Genomic DNA, 12776 nt, shown 5'->3' with positions numbered 1-12776 from the left:
CAAATCATGCCGAAGTGATTGCATTACATGAAGCTACTCGGGAATGATTTTAGTTAAGATCAATGATACAAATCATTATTGATTCTTGTGGACTAGAACGCTATAAAAGCCCAACAACATTCTATGAAGATAATACAGCTTACATAGTACAAATGAAAGAAGAGTATCAAAAATGACAGAACAAAACATAAATGCTGACGAGGCGCTAAAGCTATAAACGGTCTTAACGGTCATAAGTTTGATGGAAAAGAATGGTATATTGGTAAGGCTCAGAAAAAGACTGAAAGGGAATAGGAATTGAAACAACAGTTTGAGCAAACCATGAAGGAGACTGTAGACAAATCACAAGGGTCAAACTTGTACATAAAAGATTTAGATGATACAGTTTCAGATGAAAACCTCAGATTCTTCTCATATACTCAAGATCTTGTAAAAGACAACCAGATTAAAATGAGATACGTTCAATCAACAACTCTGCTGATCTTTATACCAAAGCACTGTCAATCGTTGTTTTCAAAACATACGTTCACAATATTGGCATGAGGCAAGTTCAAAAGATGTGATGACTCAGCGTTGTCTACTTGAGGGGGAGTCAACTCTATGCTGCACTCTTTTTTCCTTGGCTAAAGTTTTATCCCACTGGGTTTTCTTTAGCAAGGTTTTTAACGAGGCAGTATTAATTGCTCTTTAAAAAAATTACCATCCAAGGGGGAGTGTTGTAAATTTAGTAGTTAAATATGGATGGTAATTAGTCAAATATGGATAGTAAAATTTGTACTATATATATGTGCATAATGTAAGTTACAAAAACACACATATACATTAAATACATCACACCTCTCTTCAACCTCTTTCTCTCCTATATCTTCTACAACACATCTATCTTTTATTGGTTCTTTCAATTTGAATATATTGAACCAGGCCACTAAAGGTAGTTATAAGCCTACTGAAATATAACAAATATTACTTTTATAGTTAGGTCGATTCAAGGGTGGAAATTTGCATAATAGAGACAAAGACGTTAAAGTTAAATGCGGCCTACCAAATAACCCAAAGCATACGTTTACAAAGAGACTTAGACCACATACAACAGACTTTTTAGAGTACACAATGGGCTGATTTTTGAAAGCAATTACAATAATGCAAATACTGTGAGTTTATATAATGTGGAGTAGCATATAGAGTAATGGATCATGTAATGTTATAGATCTAGCAACTACAAAAACAGAGAAAAATTTTGTTTTTAAAAAAGCGAAAAAAATGAGTAATTCAAAATTGGTTTACTATGTATTGGTTGTTTTCTTATGTTTCAATTGTTCAAGAGTTTCATCTTATTTCAATACTAGCTCAAGTACTCTTAAATATATATGTCCTCCTCAACAATCTGGGGCTCTGCTTCACTTTAAACAGAGCCTCTTTTCCTTCAATCACCCATACTTTCATTTCAGATGTTTGGATTCGCTTGGTTACCATCCAATTATGATGAACTGGAATACAAATACAGATTGTTGTGACTGGAATGGTGTCACTTGTGATCACTCCACCGGTGATGTTATTGGTCTCGATTTGAGTTGTGGTATGCTAAAAGGTACCATCCATCCTAACACCTCCTTTTTTAACCTTCCTCACCTACAAAGACTCAACCTCGCTTTTAATGATTTTAGTGGTTCCATTATTCCCCCTGAAATTGGAAGGTTATCAAAAACTCTTACACATCTCAGCATCTCTCATTGTTTGTTTTCTGGCAAAGTCCCATTAAACATCACGCTTCTTTATAATTTGGTGTCTCTTGATCTCTCTTACAATTATGATGCGATTCTTGAACCTCATGTTTTTGTGGGCCTGCTACGAAATTTCACTTCTCTTAAACAACTATCGCTTTCTTTTCTTAATATCAATTCATCTTTACCTAGTTATCCTAATATCTCTTATCCTTCTTTGAATATACTAAATCTTAGGGGGGCTGAATTGTACGGAAAATTACCAAGTGACATTTTCAATATTCAATCTTTGGAAATACTCGACTTGGCAGAGAATAGTTTCACTCTCATCAGCCATATCCCATCAGAAACCTCGCTTCTTCCAAATTTGGTTTCGCTTGATCTCTCGGGCAATCAGGGTTTGAAATTTGACTATCATATATTAAACAACCTCCTAAATAGTTCTACACTCTTGAAAGACCTTAGTCTATCTCATGTTAATTTCTCTGGGGTTTTAGCACTACCTCATCTTAATAATAACCTTTCTTTTTTGAATTATGTGGATCTCTCTTATTGTAATTTGATGGGGTCCCTTCCCAAATCTCCTCTTAACATGTCAAACCTTGCTCATCTAGACTTATCAGGTAACAAACTTAACGGAACCCTGCCATCTTGGTTGTTTACTCTTCCTTCTTTAGAGTATCTTGTTCTGGAAGATAATATGTTCACTGGAGATGTATCGTTTGCTCTTCCGCACTTAAAATATATATCCCTTGCTCACAATCAACTAGGTGGCCAAATTGACCAATCCCTCATTATGAAATCCACCAACCTTTCTCACTTGGACCTTTCATTTAATAGTTTTAACATTGACTGGGAATTAAGTACACTGCTATCACGCCTTACAAACATTGATCTTCTTGATCTCTCATACAGTGGTTTATCAGTTACGACTAGTAATGCTGAAAATATTTCCAACCCGAATATGAGGTACTTATATTTGAACTCTTGCAAGTTAAAGGAGTTTCCGGTGTCCTTACGATCTATGACAAATCTTCAACGATTGCAGCTAACTAACAATGAAATTCATGGAGATTTGTCTATCGAGGCTGATGGTTATGGGTTGGATCTCCTGGATCTCTCACATAACCTGATAACAAGCTTGTCACAAATTCAATTGTACGGACTAGAATATCTACATCTCCAGTCCAATCAGATTCAAGGACCATTCCCTTCATCAATTTGCAACATGAGCTATTTACGTTTGCTGGATTTGTCTAATAATAGATTTAGTGGAGAGATTCCACGATGCTCTGGAAATATCAACTGTCTTTAAATGATGGATCTAGGGAATAATGATTTCCACGGTACAATTCCAAACACGTATGAAGATTGTGAAGCGTTAACAGGGCTTATTCTGAAGGGAAATCACTTACATGGTGAGTTGCCAAGTTCCTTGGCCAAATGTCAATCCTTGAAAATACTTGATCTTGAAAATAATAGCTTCAATGGTAGATTACCTCACTGGTTAGGAGATCTTAAAAGCCTGGAGGCTCTTATTCTCAGATCAAACCATTTTCACGGTCCCATCGTAACGTCTCCAATTATTGAATCCCCATTTGCAAGTCTTCGAGTACTTGACATATCACATAATGGGTTTGTAGGCCAACTCCCTCAAAAGTATTTTGAAAACTTCAAGGCCATGATTAGTGGCGTGAGAAGCAAAAAACTTGAATATTTTAATTTTGAAGGCCTGTATTACTCGGTTGTTATGGATGTAAAAGGTCATGATCTGTCATTTCCACAATTTTTGGTTGACTATATGATTCTTGATCTTTCCGATAACCGATTTGAAGGGGAGATTCCAAATATCATTGGCAATCTTACATCATTGATAGTGCTCGATTTATCCCACAATAACCTCACTGGTCGAATTCCACATGCTTTTGGGAAGCTCAAATCAATTGAATCGTTAGACTTATCTTGTAACCGACTCATTGGGGAGATCCCTCAAAGCCTTTCAGAGTTGACGTTTCTTGGTTTCTTAAATCTCTCACAAAACCAACTCGAGGGGCGCATTCCATCAAGTACACAGTTTAACACATTTGAAGGGTCATTTGGAGGGAATCCAAAACTGTGTGGGCTTCCGTTGCCCAAAAAGTGCAATGAGAATCCAAATGAATCAAATAACGAAGGTGAAGAAGTTTAAGATGAGGAAGATAATGGGTTTACATGGAAAGTTGTGATGTTGGGATATGGTTGTGGGACCCTATTTGGATTCATGATAGGATATCTTATGTTGTCGACCGGAAGACCAAAGTGGTACAGTGCAATTGCAGATGCAGGGGAACGTATGATCTTAACCCGTCAAAAAAAGAGAAGACGCATTGTATACATAGGAAGATGAATCTATATTATACTATATGGTACGTTTTAAATTATTGATTTTTTTTTTTTTACCAAATTTTGCAGCGTAAGATGTGATCCAGCTGTGTTGTTTCCTCAAACATTTTTAGTGTAGTGTATGTAGTGACCCGAACTTTTTCATGTTTATATATATATTAAATGAAATTGTTATTTACATGATTAAGTGTTTCCAACATGTTAAGCAATCGAACTTGTTAAGACTTGATTAATTTAAATAGGTTTCACATAGACAATTGACCACCCAAGTTGACCGGTGATTCACGAACGTTAAAACTTGTAAAAACTATATGATGACATATATATGATTATAAATATAGTTAACATGATATTATGATAAGTAAGTATCTCATTAGGTATTTTAACAATGAGTTATATATATATATATATATATATATATATATATATATATATATATATATATATATATATATATATATATATATATATATATATATATATATATATATATATATAATTGAGTTTATTGAATTAAGAAACTCGAAACGATATATATAACGATTATCGTTATAACAACATCTTACTAAATACATATGAATCATATTAAGATATTGATACACTATGTTTAATCATGATAAATGATAAGTAAACATGTCATTAAGTGTATTAATAATGAACTACATATGTAAAAACAAGACTACTAACTTAATGATTTCGAAACGAGACATATATGTAACGATTATCATTGTAACAACATTTAACTGTATATATATCATACTAAGATATATTAATATATCATAATATCATGATAATGTAATAATTTAACATCTCTTTAGATATAATAAACAATGGGTTAACAACATTTAACAAGATCGTTAACCTAAAAGTTTCAAAACAACATTTACATGTAACGACTAACGATGACTTAACGACTCAACTAAAATGTATATACATGTAGTATTTTAATATGTATTCATACACTTTTTAAATACTTCAAGACACTTATCAAAATACTTTTACTTAACAAAAATGCTTACAATTACATCCTCGTTCAGTTTTATCAACAATTCTACTCGTATGCACCCGTATTCGTACTCGTACAATACACAGCTTTTAGATGTATGTACTATTGGTATATACACTCCAATGATTAGCTCTTAGCAGCCCATGTGAATTACCTAACACATGTGGGAACCATCATTTGGCAACTAGCATGAAATATCTCATAAAATTACAAAAATATTAGTAATCATTCATGACTTATTTACATGTAAACAAAATTACACATCCTTTATATCTAATCCATATACCAATGACCAAAAACACCTACAAACACTTTAATTCTTCAATTTTATTCATCTAATTGATCTCTCTCAAGTTCTATCTTCAAGTTCTAAGTGTTCTTCATAAATTCTATAAGTTCTAGTTTCATAAAATCAAGAATACTTCCAAGTTTGCTAGCTTACTTCCAATCTTGTAAAGTGATCATCCAACCTCAAGAAATCTTTCTTATTTACCGTAAGATATTTTTTTAATACAAGGTAATACTCATATTCAAACTTTAATTCAATTTCCATAACTATAACAATCTTATTTCGAGTGGAAATCTTACTTGAACTTGTTTTCTTGTCATGATTCCGCTTCAAGAACTTTCAAGCCATCCAAGGATCCTTTGAAGCTAGATCTATTTTTTTCATTTCCAGTAGGTTCATCCACAAAACATGAGGTAGTAATGATGTTAATAACATCATTCGATTCATATATATAAAACTACCTTATTCGAAGGTTTAAACTTGAAATCACTAGAACATAGTTTACTTAATTCTAAACTTGTTCGCAAACAAAAGTTAATCCTTCTAACTTGACTTTTAAAATCAACTAAACACATGTTCTATATCTATATGATGTGCTAACTTAATGATTTAAAACCTGGAAACACGAAAAACACCGTAAAACCGGACATACGCCGTCGTAGTAACACCGCGGGCTGTTTTGGGTTTGATAATAAAAAACTATGATAAACTTTGATTTAAAAGTTGTTCTTCTGAGAAAATGATTTTTCTTATGAACATGAAACTATATACAAAAATCATGGTTAAACTCAAAGTGGAAGTATGTTTTTCAGAATGGTCATCAAGACGTCGTTCTTTCGACTGAAATGACTACCTCTTACAAAAACGACTTGTAACTTATACTTCTGACTATAAACCTATACTTTTTCTATTTAGATTCATAAAATATAGTTCAATATGAAACCATAGCAATTTGATTCACTCAAAACGGATTTAAAACGAAGAAGTTATGAGTAAAACAAGATTGGATATGTTTTGATTGTTGTAGCTACGGGAAATATTGTAACAATTCTATACAAATCATATCCTAGCTAACTTATATTGTATTATACATGTATTCTAATATATTATGTAATCTTGGGATACCATAGACACGTATGCAAATGTTTTGACATATCATATCGACCCATGTATATATATTATTTGGAACAACCATAGACACTCTATATGCAGTAATGTTTGAGTTAGATATACAGGGTTGAGGTTGATTCCAAAAATATGTATACTTTGAGTTGTGATCTAGCCTGAGACGTGTATACACTGGGTCGTGGATTGATTCAAGATAATATATATCAATTTATTTCTGTACATCTAACTATGGACAACTAGTTGTAGGTTACTAACGAGGACAGCTGACTTAATAAACTTAAAACATCAAAATGTATTAAAAATGTTGTAAATATATTTTGAACATACTTTGATATATATATATATATATATATATATATATATGTATATATTTGTTATAGGTTCGTGAATCGACCAGTGGCCAAGTCTTACTCCCGACGAAGTAAAAATCTGTGAAAGTGAGTTATAGTCCCACTTTTAAAAATCTAATATTTTGGGATGAGAATACATGCAGTTTTATAAATGTTTTACGAAATAGACACAAGTAAATGAAACTACATTATATGGGTGAATGATCGAAGCGGAATATGCCCCTTTTGCTTGGTAACCTAAGAATTAGTAAACCGATCTACTAATTGACGCGAATCCTAAAGATAGATCTATTGGGCCTAACGAACCCCATCCAAAGTACCGGATACTTTAGTACTTAGATGTTGTTTTTATCATGTCCGAAGGATTTCCCGGAATGATAGGGGATATTCTTATATGAATCTTGTTAATGTCGATTACCAGGTGTTCACCATATGAATGATTTTTATCTCTATGTATGGGATGTATATTGAAATATGAAATCTTGTGGTCTATTATTATGATTTGATAATATATAGGTTAAACCTATAACTCACCAACATTTTTGTTGACATTTTAAGCATGTTTATTCTCAGGTGATTATTAAGAGTTTCCCCTGTTGCATGCTAAAATAAGGACAAGATTTGGAGTCCATGCTTGTATGATATTATGTAAAAACTGCATTCAAGAAACTTATTTTTGAAGTAATATATTCTTATTGTAAACCATTATGTAATGGTCGTGTGTAAACGGTATATTTTAGATTATCATTATTTGATAATCTACGCAATGCTTTTTAAACCTTTATAGATAAAATAAAGGTTATGGTTGTTTTAAAAATGAATGTAGTCTTTGAAAAACTTCTCATATAGAGGTCAAAACCTCGCAACGAAATCAATTAATATGGAACGTTTATAATCAATATGAACGGGACATTTCAGTAGGTATCCGAGCATTGGTCTTAGAGAACCAGAAATTTGCATTAGTGTGTCTTATCGAGTTTGTTAGGATACATTAGTGAGTCTGGACTTCGACCGTGTTTTCTTTAAAAATGATTGCTTAACACTTTTGTTGGAAACTATATATTATTAACATGTAAATATTATGTGATATATTAACCTCTTAATGTGTTTGATATTGTGTGATAGATGTCTACCACTAGTACAAATCCCATCGATTCACCTAATAATAATGAAGAGTCGAATATATTTTTGGAAGATTCACAAATTCCCGAAGAGGAACCGGAAGAGGAGGAACCGGAAGAGGAGGAACCGGAAGAAGAAGAGGTTCCGGAGGAAGAAATATTGATACCTATAGTAAATCGATTAAATAAAAGAAAATCCTCAACCAACGGACCAAAGTTAATAATGGTCAATGGTGTTTCCGCCGAGGAAGCAAAATATTGGGAAGATTATCAATTTTCCGATGAATCGGATCCCGATGAGGATTCCGATGATGTTATAGAAATTACCTCGACCCAATTTAATAAAGCGAAAGAAAATAATAAGGGAAAAGGTATAAAAATAGAGAAACCTGATTCCAACCCCGATGAACTTTATATGTATCGCCAACATTCGTATTTCCTAAAATGTAACAATGACCCGGGAACCTCTAAACCACCAGGTTTTTCTAAACCATTGTGGAAAACGACGGCTCGTATTAGAGGAACACCATATATTCCTAGAAAATTAGGAAAACGAACCAAGTCTGAAGAAGAAGAAACCAGTGATTCAGATTAGAGGGTTGTAATCATGTTGTGTATTATATGTATTATAGTGTGCTTGTACTTTTATGTTCTATGTAAAAATTGCTTGTATTGTTTGTTAATTATCTTTTACGAATCTAATCCTTGTCTATTTTACAGTATAAAAACAAAATGGAAGTTAAGGGTAGACAACCGAATATTTTAGAAGATTTACCAGAGGATATGATTGAGGAAATCTTGTCTAGAGTCGGTCAGAATTCATCAGCACAATTAATTATGGCAAAATTAACTTGTCAAATATTTGAAAGACTTTCCAGAAATGCCTTAGTTTATAAAAGGCTTTCCTTTGATAGGTGGGGTATATCACATTGGGGAGACCGTAAGTTACGCCGCGTTTTCTTTAAAGCGTTAAATGCGGGGAACCCAAATGCAATTTTACGCTACGGGTTAAGAACATATTTTGACTCAACATATCCCAACATAGGATTTCGTGAATTAGAAAGAGCTTCTAACATGCAACATAAAGAAGCATGTTATGCTTACGGGTTAGTGATGTTCGCTTCTTACCAAAGTGAGAAAAAGAACATCGGATTGCAGCTTTTAAATAAAACCTTTTCACAAGTGACGGATTCAGTAGTTGGGGTGAGAAACAAGGTTTTTAGATTATTACGGGGCCGTTGGACATTACGAAACCCTCGTCCTTTTGACGACATTACAACATGTTGCCTAGCCAATAGTCATAACGGTTATTTTCCACAAGACCAAGGATGGAAAGTCGTCTTAGTAAAACCAGAATGCATGACTTGTTTCTGGACTTATGAATTACGTGTCTTTATTTCCTTTGCTGAACAACTTGCGTATTAACTAGATTTATCTTCAAAACTGTCCTATATCAAAGTGTACTATATTTCATGTTATATGTAATATAGCGATGTTGTAAGTTTGAAGAATATTTATATGTGATATATTATTATAATCAGTTTTTCATATGGAATTGTAGTAGTTGAATTGTATATTAGCTACTAAGTATGAACTTAACGGGTAGGTAGTACCCGAATTTAAACTTATAAAATGCTAATATGAAGAAAAAGCTTTTATAAATGAGTTCATATTATGCTACGAAATACTATTGACTACTCTTAATATTCTGTATGATTAACTCGATTCAGTTGGCTATTTTGAAGGAAATGGCACCGACTACTCGACACACCATGAATATGAGCGAAAAGGAATTTCGTACCTTTCTTGCTGCAAACATAGCCGCAGTACAGGCTGCGCTACATACCAACAATAACTCTGAATCTAGCAATGCAGCTAACGGCGCAAGAAATCATGTAGGATGCTCCTACAAAGAATTCACTGCCTGCAAACCTTTGGAATTTGATGGAACCGAAGGACCAATTGGATTGAAACGGTGGATCGAGAAAGTCAAATCGGTGTTTGCCATAAGTAAGTTTACTGAAGAGCACAAAGTAAAGTACGCTACGCATACCTTCACAGGTACTGCATTAACGTCGTGGAACACCTATCTTGAACAGGTAGGACAAAAAGCTGCTTACGCACTACCATGGTCGGCATTCAAGCAATTGATGAACGAGCAGTACCGTCCTAGAAACGAAGTCAATAAGCTCAAGGTAGAGCTTAGAGAGTTATGAACACAAGGGTTCGACATTACCATGTATGAACGATGATTCACAGAGTTGTGCCTATTGTGTCCGGGAACGTTCGAAGATAAAGAAGAGAAGATCGACGCGTTTGTAAAAGGGTTATCAGTAAGGATTCAAGAAGATGTGAGTTCACACGAGCCCGCTTCCATACAAAAGGCAAGTCGGATGGCTCATAAACTCATAAATTAGATTGAGGGAAGAATTAAAGAGTAGGCGGCCGAAGAAGCCAACACGAAACAACTCAAGAGGAAGTTGGAGGAAAACGGTGAAAAGAGTCACTAATACAACAACAATAACAATTACAACCACAATCGCAACAACTATCCCAACAACCGCAACAACAATCGCAACAATAACCGCAATCCTAACAATAACTACAACAAACATCCCAACAACAACAACAACTACAAGAACTGTTTCAACAACAATAACAATCCCAACAACAACCTCAATAACAACAACGGCAACAAAAACCAAAAACAGCCATGTCATAGGTGTGAAGAAAATCATCAGAGGTTTTGCACGACATTTTGCAACAGGTGTAAAAGAAGTGGTCATAGCGCGACAAAGTGTGAGGTCTACGGATCAAAGTTTAACAGAACTAAAGGAACAAATAGTGTCGGAATAAGTAATGCCGGAACGAATAGTGTCGGATCAAGTAATACCAATGTTGTTTGTTATAAATGTGGAAAACCAGGCCACATTATTAGAAATTTTCTGAATCAGGGGAATACTAATGGGCAGGGCCGTGGAAGAGTTTTCAATATTAATGCGGCAGAAGCACAGGAAGACCTGGAGCTTGTTACGGGTACGTTTCTTATTGACGATAAATCTGCTTATGTTTTATTTGATTCGGGTGCGGATAGAAGCTATATGAGTAGAGAATTTTGTGCTAAATTAAGTTGCCCATTGACGCCTTTGGATAATAAATTTTTACTCGAATTAGCAAATGGTAAATTAATTTCAGCAGATAATATATGTCGGGATAGAGAAATTAAACTGGGTGATGAAACGTTTAAGATTGATTTAATACCAGTCGAGTTAGGAAGTTTTGATGTAATAATTGGCATGGACTGGTTGAAGAAGGTAAGAGCAGAGGTCGTTTGTTACAAAAATGCGATTCGCATTATGCCTGAAAAAGGAAAACCTTTAATGGTGTACGGAGAAAAGAACAACGCGAAGTTAAATCTTATTAGTAGTTTGAAGGTGCAAAAACTAATAAGAAAAGGTTGTTACGTCATTCTAGTACACATCGAGGAAGTTAAACCTGAAGAAAAGAACATCAGTGATGTTCCCGTCGCAAAAGAATTTTCCGATGTATTTCCGAAAGAATTACCGGGATTACCCCCACATCGATCCGTTGAATTTCAAATAGACCTTGTACTAGGAGCTGCACCAATAGCTCGTGCTCCATACAGACTCGCACCCAGTGAAATGAAAGAATTACAAAGTCAGTTATAGGAACTTTTAGAGCGTGGTTTCATTCGACCAAGTACATCACCATGGGGAGCTCCTGTTCTGTTTGTCAAGAAGAAAGATGGTATATTCAGGTTGTGTATCGACTACCGAGAGTTGAACAAACTTACCATCAAGAACCGTTACCCATTACCGAGAATCGACGACTTATTTGATCAACTACAAGGCTCGTCAATTTATTCGAAGATCGATTTACGTTCTGGATATCACCAAATGCGGGTGAAAGAGGATGACATTCCGAAGAATGCTTTTAGGACGTGTTACGGTCATTACGAGTTTATGGTTATGCCGTTTAGATTGACTAACGCAGTGTTCATGGACCTCATGAACCGAGTGTGTGGGTCGTATCTTGACAAGTTTGTTATTGTTTTCATCGATGACATACTTATTTACTCGAAGAATGATCAAGAGCACGAAGAACATTTGAGAAAAGTGCCAGAGTTGCTGAGAAAAGAAAAACTGTACGCTAAGTTTTCAAAGTGTGCATTTTGGTTGGAAGAACTTCTATTCCTCGGTCATATAGTGAACAAAAAAGGTATTCAGGTGGATCCAGCAAAGATTGAAACCGTTGAAAAGTGGGAAACCCCGAAAACTCCGAAACACATACGCCAATTTTTAGGGCTAGCTGGTTATTACAGGAGATTCATCCAAGATTTTTCCAAAATAGCAAAACCCTTGACTGCATTAACGCATAAAGGGAGGAAATTTGAATGGAAGGATGAACAAGAAAAAGCGTTTCAATTGTTGAAGAAAAAGTTAACTACGGCACCTATATTGTCATTACCTGAAGGGAATGATGATTTTGTGATATATTGTGATGCCTCAAAGCAAGGTCTCGGTTGTGTATTAATGCAACGAACGAAAGTAATTGCTTATGCGTCTAGACAATTGAAGATTCACGAGCAGAATTATACGACGCATGATTTGGAATTAGGCGCGGTTGTTTTTGCATTAAAGACTTGGAGGCACTACTTATATGGGGTCAAAAGTATTATATATACCGACCACAAAAGTCTTCAACACATATTTAATCAGAAACAACTGAACATGAGGCAGCGCAGATGGATTGAATTGT

At 34.5% G+C, this 12776-nt stretch overlaps 1 protein-coding gene across 1 annotated transcript; it reads left to right on the top strand.

Annotated features, from left to right (window-relative positions):
* The first annotated feature begins 1260 nt into the window (after positions 1-1260).
* On the top strand, positions 1261-4233 carry LOC139899695 (receptor-like protein 6). Its single transcript, XM_071882538.1, has one exon. It carries the CDS (start codon positions 1261-1263, stop codon positions 3034-3036), a length of 1776 nt encoding a protein of 591 aa, XP_071738639.1. The 3' UTR covers positions 3037-4233.
* The last annotated feature ends 8543 nt before the right edge of the window (positions 4234-12776 follow it).

Source organism: Rutidosis leptorrhynchoides, chromosome 3, assembly GCF_046630445.1.
Source record: "Rutidosis leptorrhynchoides isolate AG116_Rl617_1_P2 chromosome 3, CSIRO_AGI_Rlap_v1, whole genome shotgun sequence".
Classification (NCBI taxonomy): Eukaryota; Viridiplantae; Streptophyta; class Magnoliopsida; order Asterales; family Asteraceae; genus Rutidosis; species Rutidosis leptorrhynchoides.
The sequence above is the reverse complement of the archived record's forward strand: the minus strand, read 5'-3'. Positions and strand labels throughout refer to the sequence as shown.